Source organism: Cricetulus griseus, chromosome 4, assembly GCF_003668045.3.
Source record: "Cricetulus griseus strain 17A/GY chromosome 4, alternate assembly CriGri-PICRH-1.0, whole genome shotgun sequence".
NCBI classification, from domain to species: domain Eukaryota; kingdom Metazoa; phylum Chordata; class Mammalia; order Rodentia; family Cricetidae; genus Cricetulus; species Cricetulus griseus.
The window spans coordinates 88755964-88782167 of NC_048597.1; the positions used below are offsets into that span (position 1 = coordinate 88755964).

The window sequence follows — 26204 nt, forward strand, 5'->3', positions numbered from 1 at the left end:
TTACACGTTCCAGAAAAAAAATCCGCTGCCATGCTTGGCAGGCTTCAGATCCCCTTCTATCACAGGGCTGGGCTCCGGCCTCGCTTTTAAGTGATAAGGGTTCTCTGGTAAAGGACGCTCAGTTTTCACTTTGGTGACTTTGGACAGCTCCCCAAGGTCAGGCCGCACCCAACCCAGCTTGTCCAGCACACACTGGTCAAATTTGGCCTGTTGTTTGCGGCAGTGACGAAACAGCTGCAGGTTGGAATAATCAAGGCAAGTCCAGTACTCTGTGAAAGGCTCTACACAGAGACGCTTTACCTGCCTGAAGAAGTCCAGCGCACAGCTGTTGATCAGCTTGCCCTCCTGCAGACAGCGCCTGGGGTCCTGCTCTTCCCAGTGGCACAGCATAAACTCCTTATTGGCCTTATCACACTGAGCCCCATAGTGATCAGCAGCTTTAAGGACGGCTGAGCTGACCTTCACCTCCTCCATTTTCAGCTCTTCCAGAGTGGGCAACTCCACTATCCCTGGCATGACGGCAACAGCCTCGACCCTGCCCTGGTGTCCTCAGCTCGTCTCCTTCAATTCCCCTCTAGGTCGCCCAGGTTGCCTTGTACCATTTTCAATACAATGCATTCTTAACACAAAATATCCAGGAAATCAGGGGCACCATGAAAAGACCAAACCTAAGAAAAATAGGGATAGAAGGTGAAGAAGCCCAGCTCAAAGGCACAGAAAACATAGTCAACAAAATCACACAAGAAAACTTTCCCAACCTAAAGGACATGCCTATGGAACTACAAGAAGCTTACAGAACACCAAATAGATTCTACCAAAAAAAGTCCCCTTGCCACATAATAATAAAAACACTAAATATACAGAATAAAGTAGCAAAGGAAAAAGGCCAAGTAACATATAAAGGCAGACCTATCAGAATTACACCTAACTTCTCAATGAAGACTTTGAAAGCCAGAAGGTCCTGGATAGATCTTATACAGACACTAAGAGACCACAGATCCAGCCCAGACTACTATACCCAGGAAAGCTTTCAATCACTGTAGATGGAGAAAACAAGATATTCCATTACAAAACCAGATTTAAACAATACATATCCACAAATCCAGAAAGTACTGGAAGGAAAACTCCATCCCAAGGAAGTTAGCTACATCCACAAAAACATAGGCAATAGATGATTCCACACAAGCAAAACCCAAAAATTGGGAAGTAAATCCACAATACCACCACCACCATCAAAAGCCAAACCAACAGGAATAAACAATTACTGGCCATTAATATCTCTTAATATTAATGGTCTCAATTCGACTATAAAAAGACAGAGGCTAACAGAATGGATACAAAGACAGAATCAACCCTTCTGCTGAATACAAGAAATACACCTTAACTTCAAAGACAGACATTACCTCAGAGTAAAGAATTGGGAAAAGATTTTCCAAACAAATGGACCTAAGAAGCAATATGGTGTAACTATCCTAATACCTAACAAAATAGACTTCAAACTAAAATCAGTCAAAAAGATAAAGATGGGCATTTCATATTTGTTACAGGAAAAATCCATCAAGAGGAAGCCACAATTCTGGACATCTATGCCCCCAAATACAAGGGCACCCTCATTTGTAAAAGAAACACTCCTAAAGCTTAAATCACACATCAAACCCCACACAATTATAGTGGGAGACTTCAACACCCCACTCTCACCACTAGACAGGACTGCCAGACAGAAACTTAACAGAAATAATAAAGGAACTAGCGTAAGTTATGACTCAACTGGATTTAACAGACATCTATAGAATATTCCACCCGAACACAAAAGGATATACCTTCTTCTCAGCACCTCATGAACCTTCTATAATATTGAGCACATACTTGGCACTTGGCAGCAAAACAAACCTCAACAAATAAAAAAAATGAAATAACCCCATGTATTTTATCAGATAACCATAGCTTAAAGTTAGAATTGAACAACAATGAAAATTACAGAAAGCCTACAAACTTATGGAAACCGAATGATGCTCAAATGAATCACCCCTAATTCATGGGTGATTCATTTCTTTATTCCTTCCCCTGTGTCAAGGAAGAAAGAAAGAAAGAAATTAGAGGCTTCCTAGAATTCAATGAAAATGAATGCACAAGATACTCTAAATTATAGGACACTTTGAAAGCAGTGCTAAGAGGAAAGTTCATTTCACTAAGTGCCTGCATAAAGAAACTGGAGTAGGGGAGGAAGGGAGGGATAGTGAACTGGGATTGACGTGTAAAACAATCTTGTTTCTAATTCAAATAAAAAAATCTGCAAAAAAGAAAAGAAAAGAAAAGAAACTGGAGAACTCCCACACTAGTAGCTTAACACTTACCTGAAATCTCTACAACAAAAAGAAGCAAACTGACCCTGGAGGAATAGAGCGCAGGAAATAATCAAATTGAGGGCTGAAATGGATAAAATAGGAACAAAGAGAACAATACAAGGAATCAATGAAACAAAGAGTTAGTTCTTCAATAAAATCAACAAAATAGACAAACCCTTATGCAAACTAAACAAAAGACAGAGAGTGAACATGCAAATTAACAAAATCAGAAATGAAAAGGGGGACATAACAACAGACACTGAGGAAATCCAGACAATTATCAAGTCATTCTTCAAAAACCTGTACTCCACAAAAATTGGAAAATTTAAAGAAAATGGAAATTTTCTGGATTGATACCACATACCAAAATTAAATCAAGAACAGAAAAATAGTTTAAGTAGACCTATAACCTTAAAGAAATAGAAACAGTTATCAAGTCTCCCAACCAAAATGAAATAAAATAAAATAAAATAAAAAACCCAGGGTTATATGGTTTCAATGCAGAATTCTACAAGAAATTCACAGAGGAGCTAATACCAATACTCCTCAAATTGTTCCCCACAATACAAACAGATGGGACATTGCCAAATTCTTTTTATGAGGCTACAATTACCTTGGTACCCAAACCATACAAAGACACAACTAAGAAAGAGAATTACAGTTCAATCTCCCTTGTGAACATTAATGCAAAAATATTCAGTAAAACACTGGCAAATGGAATCAGAGAATACATTAAGAAAATCATCCACCATGATTAAGTAGGCTTCATCCCAGAGATGCAGGGATGGTTCAACATATGAAAATCTGTCGGTGTAATCCACCATACAAACAAGCTGAAAAAAAAGCACATGATCATCTCACTAGATGCTGACAAAGCCTTTGAAAAACTCCAACACCCCTTCATGATAAAGTTTTGGAAAGAGCAGGGATTCAAGGAACATACCTAAATATAAAAAGGAAACATATAGCAAGCCAATAGTTAACATCAAACTAAATAGAGAGAAACTCAAAGTAATTCCACTAAAATCAGGAACAAGACAAGGCTGTCCACTCTCTCCATATCTTTTAAATATAGCACTTGAAGATATAGCTAGAGCAATAAGACAACAAAATGAGATTAAGAGGATACAAATTGGAAAAGAAGTCAAACTTTGACTATTTGTAGATGTGATAGTATATGATAGTATATGTAAGTGACCCGAAAAATTCTACCAAAGAACTCAAACAGCTGATAAACACCTTCAGCAAAGTGGCAGAATACAAGATTAACTAAAAAAAAATCAGTAGTCCTTCTATATATAAATGAATAATGGGCTGAGAAAGAAATCAGAGGAACATTACCCTTTACAATAGCCACAAACAACATAAAATAGCTCAGCGTAACTCTACCCAAACAAATGAAAGACCTGTATGACAAGAACTTTAAGTCTTTAAAAAAAGAAACTAAAGAAGATATCTGAAAAATGGAAAGATTGCCCATGCTCTTGGATAGGCAGTATCAACATAGTAATCTTACCAAAAGAAATCTACAGATTCAATGCAATACCCTCAAAATCCCAGCAAAACTCTTCACAGACCTCAAAAGTATAATACTCAACTTCATATGGAAGAATAAAAAACCCAGGATAGCCCAAACAATCCTGTACAATAAAGGAATTTCCCAAAGTATCACCATCTGTGACTTCAAGCTCTACTATAGAGCTATAGTAAGAAAACAGCATGGTATTGACATAAAAAACAGATGGGTGGACCAATGGAATCAAATTGAAGACCCTAATATTAATCCACACACTTATGAACACCTGATTTTTGAAAAAGAAGCTAAAATTATACAATGAAAAAAGAAAGCATCTTCAACAAAAGATGCTGGCATAACTGGATGCTAACATGTAGATCCATGTCTATCACCATGCACAACTTAAGTCCAAATGGATCAAAGACCTCAACATAAATTCAGCCACACTGAATCTCTTAGAAGAGAAAGTGGGAATTACCCCTGAAAGCATTGGCACAGGAGACCACTTCCTGAACATAACACCAGTAGCACAGACACTGTGGTCGACAATTAATAAATGGGACCTCCTGAAACTGAGAAGCTTCTGGAAGGCAAAGGACACAGTAAACAAGGCAAAATGGCAGCCCACAGACTGGGAAAAGATATTCACTAACCCCACATCTGATAGAGGGCTGATCTCCAAAAGTTACAAAGAACTCAAGAATCTAGTCTCCAAAACACCAACTAATCCAATTGAAAAATGGGGTACAGAACTAAATAGACAATTTTCAATAGAGGAATCTAAAATGGCTGAAAGACATCTAAGAAAGTGCTCAATATCCTTAGCCATCAGGGAAATGCAAATCAAAACAACTCTGAGATACCATCTTACTCCTGTCAGAATGGCTAAAATAAAAAATACCAATGACAGTTTATGCTGGAGAGGATGTGGAGAAAGAGGAACATTCCTCTACTGCTGGTGGGAGTGCAAACTTGTACAGCCACTTTGGAAATCAGTATGTCAGTTCCTCAGAAAATTGGGAATCAATCTACCTCAACATCCAGCAATACCAGTCTTGTTCATAAACCCAAAGGATACACACTCATACCACAAGGACATTTATTCAACTATGTTCATAGCAGCATTATTTGTAATAACCAGAACCTGGAAGCAACCTAGATGCCCCTCAACTGAAGAATGGATAAAGAGAATGTTGTACATTTATACAATGGAGTACTACTCAGAGGTGAAAAACAATGATATCTTGAAATTTGCAGGCAAATGGAAGGAACTAGAAGAAACCATCCTGAGTGAGGTAACCCAGACCCAGAAAGACAAACACAGCATGTACTGACTCATAAATGGATATTAGACATAGAGCAAAGGTTAACCAGACTACAGTCCACAACCCCAGAGAAGCTAGAAAACAAGGAGGGCCCTAAGAGAGATATACATGGATCCCCCACCACACACATGAAGGGGAAATGGATCAGATCTCCTGAATTAATTGGTAGCATGGGGGGACAAGGAGGAGGGAGGGAGAGGAGTAGAGAACATGAGGGATCAGGAAGGTTGAGTTGGGGGAAGGACAGAGAGGGAGAGCAAGGAAAGAGATGCCTTGATAGGGGGAGCCATTATGTGGTTATGGAGAAACCTAGCACTAAGGAAATGTCCAGAGATCCACAAGAATGGCTCCAGCTAAGAATCTAAGCAATAGTGGAGAGGCTACCTTAACTGTCCTTCCCCTATAATCAGATTGATGACCTCCTTAATTGCCATCATAGAGCCTTCATCCAGTAACTGGAAACAGATGCAGAGATTCACAGCTAAGCACTGGGCTGAACTCCTGGAATCCAGTTGTAGAGAGGGAGGAAGGATGAGCAAAGGGGTCAATACCATGTTGGGAAAACCCACAGAAACAGCTGACCTGAGCAAGTGGGAGCTCACAGACAGTGACAGCTGGGGAACCTGCATCAGATCAAACTATGCCCCTGAATGTGGATGACAGTTGGAGGACTTGGGCAGTTTATGGGGCCTCTGGCAGTAGAACCAGTATTTATCCCTAGTGCATGAACTGGCTTTTTGGAGCCCATTCCCTATGGAGGGATACCTTGCTCAGCCTAGATACAGTGGGGAGAGCCTTGATCATGCCTCAAGTTATGTGACAGACTTTGATGATTTCCCATGGGAGGTCTCACCCTCTCTGAGGAGTGGATGGGGGCTAGGATGAGGAGATGGTGGGGGGAAGTGGGAGGAAGGGAGGAAGAGGGAACTGGGATTGGTATGTAAAATAAGATTGTTTTAAAAATAATAAAGAATAAATAGAAAACAAAAAGGTAGGATGAAGTTTGTAAGAAATGAATGAACCTAGAAAATATAATATTTAATGAGGTAATCCAGACTCAGAAAGGATAAAACCTGCATATGTAGTCCCTAGCCTGGAACAAGATGGCAATGGCAGGAAAAAAACTGAGAGGGGAGGTTACAAGAGGGAGTAGGAGCCAGGGAAAGTGAGGCCAGAGAGATGATGGTGTGATGTTAGCTTTTAAGTGACAGCTTGCCACAACTACAAATGCCTGGGAAGAGAGTCTCCGTGAGGAATTATCTAGAGTGGGTTGGCCAATGACCATGTCTACAGGGAATCAATGTGATTGATAAATGACCAGGGAGGGCCCCACCTATGGTGGGCTGCACTACTCCACAGCCGGTCCCTGAGCTTGCAAGCCGGTCCCTGAAGAAAGCTCTTGGAGCATAAGCAGGATAGCAGCATGGGAGCACTCATTTCTCTCTGTTCTTGATCAGCCATCCCAAGTTCTGCCTCAGTGACTTCTATGCAGCGGTGGACTGTAACCTGAATTAAACCTTTCCTGCCTCCGGTGCTTTTTTTCACGGTAGTTATCACAGCCACAGAAATGAAGCAAGAATATAAGTTTGTTCATAAAATGCCACAATGATACCCAAAACCTTGTGCATTAATTTTAAAGAAATTATCATTGTGAAACAACTAGTGTGTGCCATATCTGTACTGAATCCCCTGGAACCTGACTTCTGAGATAACATCTTGTTTAATACCATTTAAACAGGAGAAGCCCCAATTCTGCACAGAGCTTTAACACAGGTTAAATAAAGCTCTCACTCTGTATTGTTTCTTCTTCCTCTGGTCTTCTACATCAGCCATGTTAGAGACCATGATTAACCCCCAACATCTAGCTTAAGACTAAATTCTAGTTTCAGATCCATCTTCCTTCTGAACCACACGCCACAGATTAGAAGCCAGCCCTGTGGTGGGTCAACTCTGACCCTGAAGAGGGAAGTCCAACATAAATACAGCAAGCAGCAAAGGAGAGCAGCTGCAGAACACTTAGAAGAGAAGGATTTGACATTCTAGTTCACCTGAGTCACTGCCTCTACATAGCCCGGGGATGACCTGTCACCAGGCTTCTCCTCATGGATGCATAGGATGCTAAGAAGCCTCAGTAGGTACAGCATCTGCTGAGAAAGCATCGGGGCTTGGGTTTAGATCCCCAGAACCCCTCTCAATCCTGAAACAGCAATTCACATCTACGATGCAAGTGCCCCATGAAGGAAGGAGGAAGAAGAGACATGAGAATCCTCCAAAGCTCGTGGGGCCAATGAGCCTGTCATATGCAGCAGTGAATGAGATCCTGTCTCAAGGTGGAAGGGGAGCACCGACAAACAACCTTATCCTGTGACTTCCTCAGTCACACTCAGCCTGTTTGCAACTGCATTTGCACAAATGCACCATAGCACACACGTGCATGTACACACACACACACACACACACACACACACACACACTTCTAAGTGCATAAAATTCAAAGGCAACCTCCCACCCATCAGTTTCCACCCAGGGTCAATCAGTCAGGTGGTGTAAGCCTTCACCATCCGGGACCTAGAAGCCCAGGGTCCTAAATGTTACCTCCCTAGACCCAGGGATTTAGAGGAACAGCCTCCATAAAAACTCCTACAGAAAACAAGTATATGGGAGAAACTGCTCAGCCTCTTGTCCCTGCTATACCTGGAAAGCTATATAGTCCAGATGCTGGCTGGAGCTCAGAGCCTTTAGAGGAAGGTCTGATGCCGCTGGTCTTCAGCCCCTGCTCTGATTGGGAAGAAGCATCAGTAAGAGCCAGGATGAGATCTTAACTGGCCCCGTGGAGTTCCCATCGTTTCACCTCACCCTCACCCAGTGATCACTGCTGTCCCTTAGTGTTCAGGACTCCGAGGACAACAGCTTTCAATTGTCACACCCTGTTGCTCAGTCCCCAGATCTACTCTCAGGAAGATGAATAGGGAAGTGGGCTCTACACTGCGAGAGATAGAGTGGAGGTTGAACTTCTCATGTGGCATGGCACTTACTGAATATTCTAGAAAACTGGTTTGAGAAAATTTGACATCTCTAGTATTTTCAATGACTTCTGAAATAAGAGTCTTTGTTGCAGGGGGCCAAGCAATTCCCCGAGTCTTCCATAAATGTTATCTATTCCAACCCACGCTTTGCTTCCTTGGTTTGGCATTGTGCCCATTCACGGTGAGTTCTGCTTGCCGAACCATTGTTGCTGATAGTTATTTAGTGCCTGCCATCTTCAGCCATGTTTATAGACAATTTCCTCTGCTCATGCATTTAATTTCCCCACACTGAGAGTTAATCCACTGTCTACTTAGCATGTAAGGAAAACCAAAGCACGGTACATTAGGATTCAGGCTCTTAGCTCTACAGCTCCTTCATGGGAAATCCAGAATTTGTTTTCTTCCTTGAAAAAAAGAAAGCTTTTATTAATTCTTTGACAATTCCATACATGTATACAATGTGTCTTTATCATATCCACCTCCAACTTCTGTTTTTACTTTCCCAGGATATACCCCTAAAACACCTCCCTCCAACTTTCATGTGTTCTTTTCGTCCTTTCTCGTAACCTCCTGATTCCAATTAGTGCTGCCACCTGTTGAAATGACTGATCCTGCTGCCTTGAACTTGTCCAAGACTTATTGTCGTTGCCAGTGTTTGTGCCTGAGAGGAGAAGTGTGGATTAAGAAATGGTAGGTGGAAAAATTACAGATTGGAAAGAAAAGACAGAGATACAGAATAGAATCTTGGGAGGGCACTCCAGTGAATACTGAGGGGGAAAGCCCCAAGTAGATTACACACAGTTTTCGTTTACCCAATCAAAAGTGAAAGAAGGCAAAGAAACTTCCTTACCAAGACACAAAGAACATCTCAATACACAAAACATCAAGTAACCACACCCTAAACCAAGTATCCTGTTGTCAAAGCAAGATAGACAATAGTCATATCTTACACTAAATATCATGTTGTTAAAGTAAGACATCATTTAGTTACTTCTTAGGCCAAATATCCTGTTGTTTAACCTTGAGAGAGCAATAGTGGGTTTGAACTCTCTGATTTAAGTCAAGTTGAAGTGAAGCCATTTCTATGGACAACTTATTCATGAAGCTACAGTTGCCTTAGTTCCTGAGTGCCATGGCCATGCTGTGTCCAGAGACAGCATTCATAGCCCTCCCCAAACTCTCTTACATCTGCTCCTCTCCCTCTTCCTCAGATGACATTGCCCGAGCTGTGAGATAGTTGATATAGATATTCCATTTAGGATTGAACTCTTAGCAGTTACTCATTCCCAGTAAATTGACCAGTTATGAGTCTTGGCATTGCTGCTCACAACAGAAAGAGGCTTTTTGTCTAAGGATGAGAACAGCACTGACCCATATGTATAAACATGAATATTTAAAAGGTGCCTTAGCAAAACAATGGTAGTAGTTTCCCCTGCTTGGGAATATGACCTCTTGGGACATGGGTTTTTGAGCAGGTTTACAATGCCATGGGTGAATTGTCTACTATAGAGGGAAACAGTACAGGTTGGAGAGAGGTCTGGCACAGGGAAAATGTTAGGGGATTCACAGGGATGACCCCAACTAAGAAGCCAGGCAGTGGTGGAGAGGATGCCATTGATGCCCTTCCCCCATAATGAGACTGATGCCTACCTTGGTTACCATTCCTAGAGCCTTCATCCAGTAGCTGTTCAAAGCAGAAACAGGCACCAACAGCTAAGCACTGAACCATACTACAGGAATCCAGTTGTGGAGAGGCAGGAGGGATGAGCAAAGGAGCCAAAATGGGGCTGTAGAAACCCGCAGAAACAGTGGACCTGATCTACTGATAGTATGGAGACCCTAGTCATAAAGCTGGGGAAACAGCATTGGACCTCTGAATATGGGTACCAGCTAGGAGGCCAAGACAGTCTATGGGACCTCTAACAGTTCAGCCAGTCTTTATCCCTAGAGCACAAATGGACTTTGGGAGCCCATTCCCTATGGAGGGATACTATTGCGGCCCAGATACAGCAAGGAGGGTCTAGGCACTCCCCCAAATGATATGATGGACTTTGAAGTTCCCCCGTGGAGGGCCTCACTATTCCTGGGGAGGAATTGGGGGTGGATTGGAGGGATTGGTGGGGAACACGGGAGGATGGGAGGACAAGGGAATCCGGGCATGGATATGTAAATATGAGTAGTAATTAAAGAATTTAAAAAAGAGAGAGATGGCCTCAGATCCAGCCAGAAAGTGGTTGATTATTCCTGCAAGCTTCCTGACACTAATGCACTAGTGACAAAATATCATGAATATTGTTATGTACATGGATAATGTGATTAATGCCGAGACACGAGCAGTATGTATAGCATTTTAATCAAGAAGTCAACTTCATTTACAACCACCTCAAAAAATCGTGGAATAAATCTAACCAAAGAAGCAAAATACATGTACAATGAAAACTTTAACACTGTAGAAAGGAATTGAAGAAGATACCAGAAGAGTGAAATACCTCAGATGCTCCTGGATTGATAGGATAAATTCAGTGTAATCCCCATGAAAATTCTGTTGCAATTATTTTTAGAATGGAAATCCACTACTGTAGAAACATTCTAAAATACATACATATGAACATACAGAAAAGTTTAAAAGGAGTTACTCTATAATAGGGGCAATGGGCTCTACTAGACCCCACATGTTAACAAACAAAAAGCTAAGTACCAGTAATGGACTAACTTTCTTGGAGTTGTTGGCCAGTGCAATCTCATAGAGTTCCTAAATATCATAGGCTATTTGCAATGTTCTTGGTTACTGTAAGCCCCTTTAGCCACACCAGTGAATTTCTCCTACAGAATACTATACCTGCCCTAACTGCTAGACTCTGTCCCCTACTCTATAGAATAGAAAGCCTGATATCTGGATGTGAAATCCCACCAATCTCCACCCTGGAAAACTCCACCCTGAAACGTTCCACCCTCTTCCCAAGAAACTCTATATAAGCCCTCTATCCTGCTCAGTTCTCTGCTGTTTCTTGCCCAAGCAGAGGTAGCCACGCTTCTGTTTTTTTCCCTCCCAATAAATCTCTGTGTGAAGTTTGTTGTGCAGTGTGACTTTGTGGTATTCCTTGGCTCCCAGCTACCAGGATCTCTTTCCATCCAAGCTGTAATGCCTACAGTTACAACTGCCACCTCACCAAGATAAGACCCTATTATTGAAGATACCACATTTATGAGACAAACAACTTGGAGAAATCAAGCTTATACTCCCTGGAAGCTTCACGTCTAGGGAATAGGTTTGATGCCATATGAATGCTAGCTACCAGGGCAGAAAAATAGTCATCAACCTCACCAGCTGTGAATTCTGAGAGCTTCAGTTATGGATGTCCTGAAAAGACATGCCCATTGACATCATAGTAGCATGAACGTCATAGGAGTAACCAATCACTTTCTGATTCTATTTCATGCCCATTCTACAAGTGGGAACCATTATCTAGACCATAATTGGGACCAATAACCTGTGACTGGATACATCACAGACCTAAAGGAGAACCTAATACTCTGAGTCTGCTAAATGGACACAGTATTAACCTACCACCTAAGCTTTTATCTTTATATTTATAGATTAGTGCATCTTTCAATACTTATTGGAGACACTTCTTTCATAGATAGATTGTGTTAATACAGAGAAACATAACAGGTAGACATTTAGAGAGTAAGAGTCTTTTGTTCTCAGATCTAAATGGGACAACTATATCATACTCCCACCAAAGGCTCAGGGATCATCAGGGATCATCAGAAAGGAAGAGGCAGAAAGATTGTAACAGTCACAGGTAGTGAATGTCTGCAGCAAAACATTGTTTGCTCAATATGAGAGAACTGTTGCACATCTGAACTCAAACAACCGTGACTGCATGCAAGGATTGAGTCAGCCAAAATCCCATCTTGGACAGAGGTGTGTATCATGAAGTCCTAAAGCTACCTGAGAATGTGTGTGAAATTGATGGCTGAAGGGGGAAGGAGTGTGAGGATGTATTTGGGGAGTTCACAAGAGTCCAGAATAAAGGGAAGTCAGGTATTTATTGGGGAATCACTCACAAATAACAAAGCAAGGTCTTCTGCCTTTAGCTACTGGATGCTGCCATCTTCCTTCTGACCACAACCAAAGAGACCCAGTAATACTCCCAGCCCAATGCAGCCTCTGAGCCCCGCCTCTGAGCCTTTGAGGGGCGGGTCCCTCAAAGACTATGGCTGAAAGAATTCCCACGATTGTAGAGTCTTTTTTCTTCAGGTCCCTGAGAAGCTACCCAGGTTCTTGTTGATGGTCCTAACCCCGTGCACATACAGCCACGCACTAAATGGAGTCAATTGGTTTTAAAAAGCAAAGAGAGCAAATGGAGCAGGAAGGGAAAAGTGGTGGGAGGGAAAGAGGAGAGTTGGAGAGGAAGAAATGGTGAATTTGATTAAAACACAGTATATGCATGTGTTTAATTAAAGGATGGACAAGAGGAGGATAAAGAGTAGAAACAGAGGAAGATGAAAAAGAGAAAGAGGAAGAGACAAAAATAAGAGAAAAGGTGGTGACAAATAACTTCTATGAATGTGCCAATGACCCACTTCCTCCAAGTAGGTCCCACTTCATAACAGCCCATTCATCAATAAATTAACCAATGCATCAATGTATTTATCAAATTAAAGTCCCTATTATTTAATCACTTTTAAAAGGAGCATCTCTTATCACTGCGGCTGCAATGAGTATCAGCCTTCATATAGTCTTCTTTGGAGGACGTTGTATATCTGAAAAATAAATCCTCAAACAAAGGCTTGTAAAGGGAACTAATGTGGACAGATGAGTCATAAAGGAAGAAATGGAGCTTCAGGGGACAGTGGGTAGGATGCCCACCTGCTGCTCAATGTCTTTATCATCATTTCCCTACCTTAGTTTTCCCTTCTACTTTAATATACTTGGGACAACTTATCCTAGGTTGGAGTCCTGTTGCGATGGTAAAATACCCTCCAAAAGCAACTTCCTGCAGAAAGGGGTCCTTTGGGATCACAGTTCCATGTCACATTGCATGAGAGCAGAGAAGTTACAGTGGCATGAGCTTTCAGAGATTGGTCTCACCACATCTGTTCCATAATCAGGAACAGAATAGTGAACACATGGATGGTAATAGTCAGCTTATTTGCTACTCTTTCACAGTTCAGAATCCTCTGCTTAGGGTATGGTGTCACTAGGTGGGTCTTCCCATATCAAGTAAGGCAGTCGAGACAGTCAAGACACAGACACAGGCCAACCTGGTCTAAACTCTTCCTCATTGAAACTATTCCCTGGTGATTCTAGATAGTGACAAGTTGACAATTAAGACTAACACAATTGATCATCATCTCCTAGGTCAGTCCCTATAGTTCTTCAGACAAATTTGTTATTTCTCTGTAAGTTAAATATTATTCTACTCTATGTGTGTGCAGTTCAATGTATGCACACATGTACCAGTGCTTGCTCAGGGTGACAAACAGAGGATGTCAGGTATCATGTCCTGCCACTTTCCACCTATTCTCTTGAGACTGGGTCTCTAATTTAACTTAAAGCTGGATTGGCAGTCAACAAGCTCCAGTCATCCTCCTGTCACCCCCCCACACACACACACATTGCCTGAATTACAGATGTGGCCCCACCCTTCATGGAAACTCAGATCATCACCTCCTAGGACCACTCCCCAACCCCAATTACAGGACTTGAAAGGATCAAGATTATCAATCAGATCCTTGGCCTATTCTCTGATGTGATCTGAAGACCATTACAGGTTCTGAGATCTGAAGATCTAGACAACCATGTGTGACTAAGCAATCTTGTGACCAGAGCTTATCTATTTCCTTTTCCTGTAATACTCACACCAGAAGTTAGAATGTCTGTCACTCACAGTCAATTTTCTTTAGAATTCACAATCTTGGTGAAAGGGAGAGACAAGGAATCATTTTCAAAGGTCAATTTGCAAAGTAGGAAGGATCTAAAGTAGGGTAGTAATGATAGGGTAGTAGTGATGGCATTGCTGTTATCCGAGTTATGCAGGTGACAGACACAAGTTAGTTGTCCAACTCTGGTGTGTTAGGTTTTGGTTTTTTGCTTTATTACATTTTATGTTTTATTTTATTATCATCCCTTAGAATCCTGTTTGTTCTCTAATGAGAGAAAGGGTGTGGATCCATATGGGAGGGATAGTGAGGAGCAAATGGGAGGAGTAGAGGGAGCAGAAACTTGTAATCTGGATATGTTGTATGAAAAAAAATTCTAAATAATAGAAAAAAGGTGAGAGGATGGTGGGACACAACTTTAATCCCAGCACTTGGGAGTGTAGTCAGGCCAGTCTGTCAGTTAGAGGCCAGCCTGGACTACATAGCAAATTCTAGGACATCCACAGCTGTATAGTGAAATCTTGTCTCAAAACAATATAGAGGACAGAGAATTGGAGCGTGGTTATGTGGTAGAGGGAAGTCGGAGGAGTTAGGAGAAGAGTGGCAGCTGGATAGGATCAAAATACATTGTATGAAAGTCTCAAACAATTAAGATATTTTATTCGTCTGTGTGATGCATACACGTGAGTGTGTACTACATGCACACATGCGGGGTCAGGAGAAAACCTCACGTCTCCTCTGCTGCTGCTTTCTGCACTATGGACCTGAGGCAGAGTCTCTCACTGAGCTGGCTTTGTGCTAGGCTAACTGGACAACCAGCTTGCAGGATTTTCCTGTCTCTACCTCCCTCTACAATGTTGTGGTCACAGGCACGTATGGTCATTCCTGGCTTTGTATGTGGATGCCAGGGATCCTAACTCAGGCCCCTACGCTTGGACACAGATTGAGCTATCTTCCCAGTTCAAATGAAATTTCTACAATTGATAAAAGAATGATTTGTTTCCAACAAAGAACAGTCAGTTCACTAAATTTTCCTAATCTTGGGATGGCCCATATGTAGTCACCCCAAATCTGTAAACATCCTTCCCTATATCTTTGATTATTTGGTAAAATTCTGACAGGCTGTGAAATGGCTACTTTTATTGTCAACTTGACACAATCTAGAAATACCCGAGGAGAGAGTCCTAAGGATGTCTTGATCAGATCAGCCTGAGTGTATATCCATGGGGATTGTCTTGATTAGAAGTAGTAACCAATGATGGCAGACCCAGTCCTCTGTGAGTGGCACCATTCCCTACATGGCTGAGTAATCACATATGTGCTCATTCTCTTTCTGTTCTTGACTATGGATGTGACTAGCTACTTCAGTTTCCTGTGCTCTTGTCTCCCCCCACAATGATGGGCTATATCCAGGAACTGTAAGCTGAATACCCTTATTTTCTATAAGCATCCTTTTTGGGGGATCCTTTTTATCACAGCAACAGCAATAAAACTAGGACAGGTTGTGTAGCAGAGACTTAATTGAAGGTTAACCACTGAGAAAGCTTGGGAGTTAAGTCACTGCTAAGGAAAATATTTCCTTGCAGTTAAGTTGGTGAACAGCAATGTTTATTGGACACAGGAAAACCACTTTTGGGACTCTTTTTCTTCTAATGGTTTGACTTGTCCAGCTTCTATATGAGGGCTTTTGCCTTATCTTATTGTATCTTATTTTGTCCTGTTTGGTTGTCACTCTTGGAGGCCTGCTCCTTTCTGAAGTGGAAACATAAGAGGAGAAAGGGGAGGTGAGGGAGACTGGAAGGACTGGAGGGAAGGTAAACTGTGGTCAGGATACACAGTATGAGGGAAGAATCTACTTTCAATAAAAAATTCAAAAAATGTATAGCATTTTCCAATCAACCACAACAATGAGCAGCATGGCACCATAATGCTAAAAGAGCAGTATTGGCATGAATACCTTGGCAACAACCAACAGATTTCTGATTGTGTTTGGACTCCCTCAAAGAGAGAAACCATGCTTGGTTTTGGAAACTATCCAAATACCCAGGGCTAGTGAAGTCATATATCTTGGAGGAAATACTACATCCAATCCTATACTGAACCATCATGACCACTAACTACACTCTAAATACTTGTTCTTATACCTAGAGATAAGTGTAGTTCTTAGCCTTATCAAGCAAAGTTCTCAGTGCAATACACACTGACCATCAAAGAAACCACAACCAATCAAAATGTAGAGTTGTGGAGCCCAGTTCCCGTAGTAGATTCATCTACAGCTTAAAATCGGGACCTAATGCTCAGGAAAAATTGTGAAAGGGGGAGCATATATAATTGTATGAGCCAGAGGAACAGGGAGTTTTCTATAAGGTTGTGTCTCCAAGTGATGTCAGAAGTACATCCATAAAGTCTCAGCAACATGAAACCTAAACATGAGTTGAACAGGTACAACAACAACAGACATGCCAAAGTGGATGAAGGAAAGACCATGAGATCTCCACCCCGAAGAAAGAACTACAAGCAACTAATGAATACTCAATGCAAATAAATAGTCTCCCCAGTGAGGAGCTCACCAATTGGTTACCCAAGACCAAATGGTCAGCCTTGAAACCATACAGACAAATAATATTATACAGACCAAACAGGTTATATTTAGGGATATGTATGTACAAATATATGATATATTTTTATAAAAATAATTAAGGAAAAAGAGACCACGAATTTGAAATGATCACTATACATAGGATGGTTTGGAGGGAAAAGAAAGGAGTATTGATGTAATTATATGCAATGATAACTCTTTTCACCAGCTGCCTGCAGCTTTCTGCAGCTTTAGGGCTCCCAAATAACACACAGAGTCTTATATTAGTTACAATGCTGCTGGGCAATGACTAGGATTTCTTATTTGCTAGCTCAGTCTTAATTATCAACCATAACTACTAATCTATATAATTTTATAAGGACTTATCTTACCAAAGACTTATGCATCCTCTCTTGCTGGAATCACATGGCAGCAACTCTCTCCCTTTCCTACATTTCCCAGAATCCTTCTTCTCTCCTAGTCCTGCCTAATTTGCTTCCCTATTGGCCAACAGTGCTTTATTTATCAACCAATAAGACAGACATACACACAGAAGGACCTCCCCCATCAGTAAAATTGTTTGTCTGAAGGACAGAAAACTCTGGCTGTTTTTCAGTGAGTCATTTTAGCCTCAGATCTGTGAGGAGGTGCCCATCAAGGAAGACCGGAAGCACTGGAAGTAGCAGGAGGCCGCTAATCTGGCAGTGTCCCGTCAACATCTCTACCTCACTGCTGTGCCAGTTTAGGTAGGAGTTAGTTTAAGATGAACAGAGTTCCCTATCACTAACAGAAAGGAAATGAGAATTGTAAGAGGCACACTCACAAGCTATCAGACAAAAACTTTTTGAAATGAACTCAACAATCCTGAAAAGCCACGAACTTCCAAAATTTTCCAAAATTCTAGGTGTATTAAGACACTTAGATAAAAATCTTCAAGACGCTCTTGGGTGTGCCTTTTTCTTTCCTCAAGCACTTTTCTATTTTTCCATGTTTTGCTGCACCATGTGGGATAAGTACTTCTGCCTATGTGTGAGTGTGCAAATGCCATGGGAGTGTGTGAAGGCCAGGAGAGGAGTTGTGGAAGATGCTTCTCTCCTTCCCCCAGAAGCCCAAGGATCAATCCAATGTTAGGTTTGGCCGCAAGACTCTACCCCCTGAACCATCTCCTCCACCACTGTTTATTTTCTAAGAAACTCCCACTCTGCTTGATACTGCCTCATTCTGAGGTCTTTGTGCATAGAATTCAAAGACCTGGTGTCACATTAACTGAACTCCTAAAAGATGCAGAGAGGTCATCCAGCTGCTGTGGGTGACAACACAGAGTGGTGTCAGTTCCAAATTCTAGGTGATTCTCATCACAGGGATTCAAAGTAAATAGAGACGATTCAATGTCAACCACTAGAAATTGCCATGAATGTGGACTTTGGCAAAATCAGGCAGGGAGTCCTGGGGAAATTCAAGACTGGGGTTCCTGGGAGACTGGGATAAGTACTTGCTGATCTTCACTACAGTTCTGGAAACAAAACAAAGCAGCCTTATTTTGTAAGATTAATTTTTTCTTTTCATTTTAGTGTGTGTTGGCAAGGAGGATGTGCGTGTATGTGTGTGAGGTTTGCATGTGTCTGTGTGATGGTTTGTGGGTTTCAGGTGCATGGGGAGGCCTGAGCTTGATATTGGGAACCATCTTGACTGTGCTTGCACTTTATTCCCTGAGGTAGGCTCTCTCAATCAAAACCCGAACTCACCAAGATGGCCAGTCTTTCTAGCCAGTTTTCTCGATGGATCTGCTGCCTCTACTTTCTAATCATGTAATTATACACAGGCATCTACGCTCACACAAAAGACATTAAAATAAGTCTGAAATTCAATGGGAATCACTACATGTATAAGGACGTGTAAAACCATTACCATTACCTGTTCATTAGTCAACAGCATGTTGGCTGCTTGTGTTTCCTGGCTATTGTGAGTAGTGCAGCAATGAACGTGGATGGTTAGATACCTCTGTAGTAGGCTATAGAGACCTTTGTGTAGATCACAGGAGTGCCATAGCTGGATGGGGATTTTTTGTTAAAAGTATTAGAGAGATTGATCATGATGAGAATGAACTGCTCTTTTCTACTCTGTGATCTAACGTTCGTCATCTCTCTGAAAGCCCTGGAAATGGTCCATTTCATTCTATGTTTAATCCTCAGCCTCCTTCCTGTAGCTCATCTGGTGACAACCACCACTTCTCTTTTTCTCTTCCTGGTTGACAATAGGTTAGAGGGGTGAAGAAAGGGAGTGGCAAACAAAAACTGTGACCCTGAGATCTACATACTTGTGGACAGCAGTGGCCATGGTTGACTCCAAAGAAGAGAGAGAGAAACATCTGTGCCCTTTGGGTGAGGCTGAGCAGGATTCAGGGAGTTTAGGGGAGAGTCCAGAGGAGCAGCTCAGGTCTGAGCCTGGCCACACTCTGACAAATGATACACGATTCAGTGAAGGAGCTTGTGACCAGGAGCACTGGCTATTCCTAAGAAGCTTTGGACTACAGTCTACTCATGGCTTCAAGAGTTTGAGGAGTAGACAAGACTTTAGGAGGTACTGAGGAGAAGACAGTCCTCAGTCCTGGGGGCTGTGAGACTGGGTTTGTGGATCCCTGGGTCCTGGGACGACTGGGACTGCATACCTGTATTCTCACTTCTGGGGAACAGAGGGTGTGAAGATGGAAAGCTGGGTCTTAAGGAGATGAAAACCAGGGTTTGACTCCTGCGTACTGCAGAGGTGGGGGATGGGTACTAGAGTCCTGAGTCCTAAGAACACTGATTCTGTAACCCTGGAATCCTGGGACCAGTGAAGGTAGAGGTGATGGTCTAGACTCTTCTGTACTGAAGTAGTGAGGGCTGGAGGCTGCACTGCTAGTTCCTAAACAGGAGGAGGGTGAATACTTCATTCCTGAGTCTTAGAGAGATGAAGGGCAAGTCTGACCTCCTGTGTCCTGGGGAAATGGAGTCTAGGAGGTAGAGCACCATTTAGGTGAGGTGCATGCTGGGAAACAGGAATTCTCAATCTTGTGGGGCAAGCAAGAGTACTAAATGCCCCAATCATGAGAAGTACAGGTGGGGTCTGAATTCCTGATTGTGGGGAAGTGGCAACTGGGACTGAGCATCTTTGCTATTGTTGCCTGAGAGTTTGAACCTGGAGGGTTGAACTGTAGGGCCCTGGAATAGCTGAGACTGGAAACAGACTACTGATGTTCATGTGGCAGATGAAGGACAGGAAAACATAGGCAGTGGGAGCATGGTGACTGAGAGTCTGTAATCTGTGCTCTGAGAGGGACAGTGGGACTAGGCCATCTCAGCTTCAGGGTGTGGAAGGGACAACGGCCTGCTGAACCACTCAACCTTCTTTCCTCAGGGTGTCAGGCCTGTGACCGTTTCATCACTGTACTGCAGCTCATCTCCCTTGTGCTCTTGGCTGCTCTCCTCGTGGCTATCCTTGTCAAAGGTCAGGAAACTGTAAGGTTGGGTTTCTTGCTCTAACATTTCAGCTTGGGTGTGGATGTGACACTGAAGATGTGACTGGTTTTCCATGTCTTCTGGGAACTAGTCAAGGGTCTTCTCAATACTCCTGTGTGTCAGGAAGGAAGTAGTTTCAGGGGCCTGGTCTGACTCCATTTTCCCTGTGGTTAGAGTTCCCTGGGTACCAGGACTCCTCATCTTCACATGAGACAAATTCAAATAAGCTGCTGGGACTTGGATGTGATGTTCTGTGGACGCAACACGTGTTAGAGCATGGTCTGCTCTGCCATTAAATATTGTTATTTGAGAAATTCACACATGAATATAATATTTCAATCAAGTCCACTACCTCCTCCCTGCTGTCCAGGTCCTCCCTTGTCCTCACCACTTTTCCCTCCCATCTTCCTGTGCTCCTTCATTTTTATAATCCACCAAATCCACATCCTGCTTTCCATACACATGGGTGGGAGACCATCTTCTGGCTTATGAGTAGTCTCCATGGCTGAAGAGAACTGACTGTCCTTCCCACAGAAGCCATGAGTTGCTAATAGTTATTTACCTAGGGTTGGGAATTTGTCTGTCCCTTCTCCATCTATTTGTGGATGTTTTCTGGCTTAGTGTGTGCAGGTTGAGCTGCAGGCACAGCACTGTGCATCCATGTGAGCAACAGGCCTGTCGGGTCCAGAGAAGAATTTTGCAGCAGTCCTCCCTTGGCCCTGCCTGTTACAGGCTTCCTGCCCCCTCCCATGATGATCCCTGAGATTCTGGGGAGGGTTTTATGTTAGAGATGTCCCATGTGTGAAGAGATCTCCATAGGATCTTATTCTCTGTACATTGAGCCATTGAGTCTCTATGTCAATCACAATTACTGCCAGCAGCTCCGTGGCAAGTGTCGAGGGCTCCTGGTTATTATAAATGCCATAGCCTGGAGCATTCTGATCTAACTTCCAGCAGCTCTCCTTCTCTGGGTCAGAAAGTTAAAAAGCATCTCTGTGTGTCATAGCATCCAGGGTATGGTACCTGGCTGCTCTGTGCTGTTTGTCACCTATGCCATGTTGAACAAATTATGTGGTGAATCTTCCTGTGACTCCGTGAAATGATAAGAATGTCAGATATTCACATGGGGAAGGGCCTTGGCCTGGCCCAGGATGATGTGGTAGACTTGGGGGAGCCCCTTTTGAGGGCCTTACCCTGCCTGGGGAGTGGAGAGGGGAATGGCTAGGGGCAGGTGGGATGTTGGGGGGGGGAGGGAGAGGGAGAAGGGATTGACATCTGAAGCAAGCTTGTTCCTAATTTGAAGTAATAAAATTAAAAAAATTTAAAAAAGAATGTCAGATATTTTCAGTGTTTGGGGAACTTCTCTGAAGGGTGTTGTGTTCTTGCCCTGTCATTCTATGGTGAAGGCTGTCTCTCTTACTCTTAATTGAAACTCTTTATCAGGTGTTAAAGGAAAGCCTCTCTTTTGCTTTAAAGAACTGTTACATTGTTTGTCATTTAGTAATGTGGTTTTATTCCTAATACTCTCCAATGTAGAGGCCTGGTTACAGGCTTCCAGTTCTTCTAATAGAACTAATCCCTGAAGGGGACTTTGTTTCAACTGCTCTCCTGAACCAATGGCTTCCTCTTTTCTTACATTTACCAACATTTAATGTTTCCATCTTCACTTTCTTGACATAGGTTCTTATCTTCCTAGCTCCCAGGAGCAGGAAAAGCAACACATCCACCAGGAACTGGACCAACTAAAGGCTGGACTAGGTAAATGACTAGAAAATGATTCTCCATAGCATGAAATGGTTTCTCTATCTATTGAATGGGAATACAGAGTATCATTAAAGTTTACACTTACTAGACACACGGGGGCCATGCACACTGAAGACATTCAGTTAAACAAGACTCCTGCCTCTGTTCTGACATTTAAAGTCCCTTCTATTCTCTGTTGTTATATGATGTCCCTCACACCCACATAGAAGCTGTGCATAGCCACACACGCCTGTGACTCAGGGGTGTTGGGCAGACAGGCAGATTCCAGGGCTCACTTGATAGTCTGGCCAAAACAGGGAGCTCCATGTTCAGTGAGAACCAGTTTCAAAGGTAACACAGGAAAGAGAGAGAGAAAGAGACAGAAAGGCAGAAATATAGAATGAAAGCAAGCAAGAAGGCACAAAAGCAAGACAGTAAGAAGGAAAGAAAGACAAAGAAAGGAAGAAAAACAGACAGGAAGGAAGGAAGGAAGGAAGGAAGGAAGGAAGGAAGGAAGGAAGGAAGGAAGGAAGGAGAGACACACTGGCTGGCAGCACCAGTTGGACTCAGTAGACTAAAACAACAGTGCATGAAGTTGACAGGGATATGTGGTTGGATAGTTCTGATAGGAGGTTGAAAGGAGGGAATGGGTGGATTTGATGAAAAGATTTTGACTGCATACAGATATGCATGCAATAACAGTTTTAAAATGTCATAAATTCCAAGGGGAGTGGAGTATTTGGAGGGATGAAATAGAAAGGAGAAACCTTCTAATTGAATTACATAATCTAAAAAGCAATACAAAAATAATGTCTATGTATTACATGTGCAAAAATAAGTAAAAAATATATATTTTAATTAAAAATTTTACCTAAGCTACAGTTACATAATTTCCATCCCTTGTTTGCAACCCCTCCCATCTTTTATTTTTATTGTTTCAAATATATATATACATATATACATATATATACATATATATATATATATTGTGTGTGTGTTTATATAACTATTTCTTTAAAAAAATAGAGCAATGGAAGAAGATTTCCAACATCCACTTCGGACCTCCACATCACACACACAGAGCAATGCACACACACATGCCCACACACTTGAATACAACACACACAACAAAAGACAGAAGAACATATTTCCCCGTACACAGTTTCAAGAGAAGTTGCTAGCTCTCTGGGACCAAAGGCTGACACATGGATGCTTTTATGTGTCCAACTTGAACCATTCCCCCAACAGACCACCTGTGCCGCCCCTGCCCCTGGGACTGGACCCTCTTCCAAGGAAACTGTTACTTCTTCTCCACATACCAACAGGCCTGGAAGGACTCTGTCACTGCCTGCAAAGAAATAGGTGCCCAACTCGTTGTCATCAAGAGTGATGAGGAGCAGGTATGCTGAGGTGGGGCTTTGCACTTGTGTGGGCATGGTTTTGGTTAGATAGACTTTCCCAGATAAGTATTCTTGACTACACATGAAAAGGGGAGAGAACACAGCTGTAGATAGGGAGGGCCTGGTCCTAGAATGTGAACTCAGATAAATACAAAGTGGTACCCTAGCTGCATACTTTAGGGGATGCTTAATATGAAGGGGGCACTTGTTGAGGGCTGGCCAGTTTAACAAGTACTTCCATTGGAGTTCAAAGTCCTGATCTGGGGCCTGTGAGATGACTCAGTGGGCAAAAGTGCATGTTACCAAGCCCAGGGGTCTGAATCGAATCTCTGAGACCTACATGATAGAAATAGAACCAACTCCTACAAGTTATCCTCTAACCTACAAACACCTTAACACTTATGTGTGCAATGCACACACACACACAGAGAGAGAGAGAGAGAGAGAGAGAGAGAGAGAGAGAGAGACAGAGACAGAGACAGAGAGAGACAGAGAGAGACAGAGAGAGAGAGATGAAGTTTATTACTCTGAAGAGATAACCCCTAGAGAAATGTTCAGAACCTAGAAAACACCAGACTTTTATAAGTGTGGGAAGCTGCTAGCAAATTTCACGTCACATTATTTAGTTTAACAAACATTTGAGGAAAAAGGAGCCAGATGTCCAAAATTGTTATCTGTCAAGTCACAACACACACAGTTTCTAAATTCTCTGTCTCAGAGATAACTTTGTGAGGTCTGGCCTGATCATCCTATCTGTGGCCCTACATGTGTGTGTGTAAAGCATGTATGGGGTGTCTTAACACATGTGTGGGTTTGCTGCTGCACTAGAAAGCTGAGGGTCTGACCGCAAGCAGAACTATGGGTCTAGACTCTGAGAGGACAAACATAGAAAATGACAGCAGAGCCCCATCTCCCTTTCTCCTCCAGAGCTTCCTGCAGCAGACTTCTAAGAAGAAAAACTATACCTGGATGGGGCTGTCAGACTTAAAACAGGAAGGCAGATGGCTGTGGGTGGATGGTTCACTGCTGAAATGGAGGTAATACAGTGTGCTGGGGGTGAAACTTTGTCCCAAGACACAGTTGTGGTTCCTACCTGCTCCTTGTTCTGCTAGGCCGAATGTCTGCTTATTGGGATTCATTCTGAGTTGAGTTCAGATGTGAGTTTTCAGTTCCACCACCTGATCTGCAGGGGGAGTTAGCAGTGTGGTCGATATCGCAGGATTTTCCTGCTACAGGAATGTGAATAGTTCCTATTCACTGAAGGGGTGGCTGGAAACTCAGGTGAGGAGTCAATGGCCCTCCCAATCCCTCCTAATAGGAAATGTGAACTGTTCACAAGACCAATTGAGATGGGTTTTGTGAGCAGAAACACCTGATCCATGAAAACAGAGATTGTTTTGCTCAAAAGGTTCAGTTCTGAGGCAACAAATGATTTAATGCAGAGTACTTAGAGAATCTGAAAGACAGCAGTAAGCTTGCCTTCAAACCACAGCTTGTCCCACTTAAAGACACATGATATTGTGGGAGCTACAAAGGAATTGCCCCACACTGTGGTGAACATGATAAGAAACAGTTGGAAGGACCAAGGTCCAAGCCTTTTTATGATGTCCATGGAAGAAACAGGATGGTTGTAAACCAAGCTACTCTGAAATGTCTGTGTGCGCTGACATGTCACAATGTTCCATTTCTAGCATGAGGGCTGCTTAGAGATCTTCAGAGATTCACAGATAAGCAGGAGGCCCCTGGTTTCCCCTGCTGGTGCTGGCCGGTCAGCAGATCTCAGTTTACATTAGGGCTCCAAAGTTACAGAGAAGCTGCTCTGTGATGAGCCCGTGTATCAGGGATGGTGGGGAAAGAAAATCACATCCCAGAATATTTTCTAGACAATGTTTTGTGTCTTGACTCAATAGGATGGGAATTTGGGAAGGAGGCTAACCTAGACTCTGGAAAGATTATTCCTTGCTGAACAACTTAGTATTGAGGAATAAAGGGGAATAGAAAAAATTCAGTAAGGAATATAGAAACCACTGCTCTGCATCAAATCTGCAGGGCACCCCCTTTTTTGCCTCTTGTCCAGGCTGCCACTCGATTCTGCAAGAGCAAAGATAAAACTGCCTCCATTTCACAATTTGAAGTCTCTTGAATTCCATATTGTAGAATAAGGAGTCTCACAGAAATAGCTTAGGCATGCCATCAGGTTCTGGGTGAGGTATGGCTGCCATATGCACATGGGATAGATGTGAAAGCATCCTAGTGCCAGCAGTTACAAATATTGACAGCATAGGGCTGGGAAAGAAGCTCATGTTATTTCGGGGTTTTCAATTTCAGGAAATATTGGTCTCCAAGGGAGCCAAATAACAAGGGTGACGAAGACTGCGCAGCCTTTTCAGATAATGGATGGACTGATAACTTATGTTCCTTAGAGCAATTCTGGATCTGCAAGAAGCCTGCATCTACTTGCTCTAGGTGAAATCTGTCCACTCATGGCCACTGTTTGTCAAACATATTTATCAATTATTCAGTCTTCACGTGTATTCATTTCAGTTCCTTCTGCTTTTCTGTGGGTATTGGGCTTCCAGCAATAGCCCTGGCTCCACTTTCCACACACCGTGTTCCCAAAGGCGCTCTCGACTCTCTGCCCTCTCCTGTGCCTACAGTTTGGTTTGATTGAGGTTGTGGTTTCTTCCTGGATAAAGTTCAGGATGCATCACCATTTGTGGTGGTTTGACTGAGAGTGTTCCCCACAGGTTTGATAGTCAAACCCCTGTTTTCCAGTAGGTAGTGCTGTTTGAGGAGTCTATGGAACCTTTAGCAGCTGGACCCTTGCTAGAGAAAGCACATCAGTAGGGATGGGTTTTGGAGTTTATATTCTCACCTCGCTTGCT

General features: G+C 42.6%; 2 protein-coding genes across 2 annotated transcripts; one reads left to right on the forward strand and one right to left on the reverse strand.

Annotated features, from left to right (window-relative positions):
- On the reverse strand, positions 1-516 carry LOC100770644 (NADH dehydrogenase [ubiquinone] 1 alpha subcomplex subunit 8). The gene has a single exon (XM_027416075.2). It carries the CDS (start codon positions 514-516, stop codon positions 1-3), a length of 516 nt encoding a protein of 171 aa, XP_027271876.1.
- Positions 517-18656: 18140 nt separating this feature from the next.
- Positions 18657-25789, forward strand: LOC100756903 (CD209 antigen-like protein C). Its single transcript, XM_027416058.2, has 6 exons — positions 18657-18669; positions 20076-20165; positions 21857-21934; positions 23168-23319; positions 24247-24356; positions 25648-25789. Exons 1-6 carry the CDS (start codon positions 18657-18659, stop codon positions 25787-25789), a joined length of 585 nt encoding a protein of 194 aa, XP_027271859.1.
- The last annotated feature ends 415 nt before the right edge of the window (positions 25790-26204 follow it).

Excerpts from the sequence above, each read along its gene's own strand:
- LOC100770644 (XM_027416075.2), bottom strand. The coding sequence starts at position 516 with ATGCCAGGGATAGTGGAGTTGCCCACTCTGGAAGAGCTGAAAATGGAG.
- LOC100756903 (XM_027416058.2), top strand. Across the intron at positions 20,166-21,856 it reads CGTGGCTATCCTTGTCAAAG|GTTCTTATCTTCCTAGCTCC; the intron begins GTCAGGAAACTG and ends TTCTTGACATAG. Across the intron at positions 23,320-24,246 it reads TCAAGAGTGATGAGGAGCAG|AGCTTCCTGCAGCAGACTTC; the intron begins GTATGCTGAGGT and ends TTTCTCCTCCAG.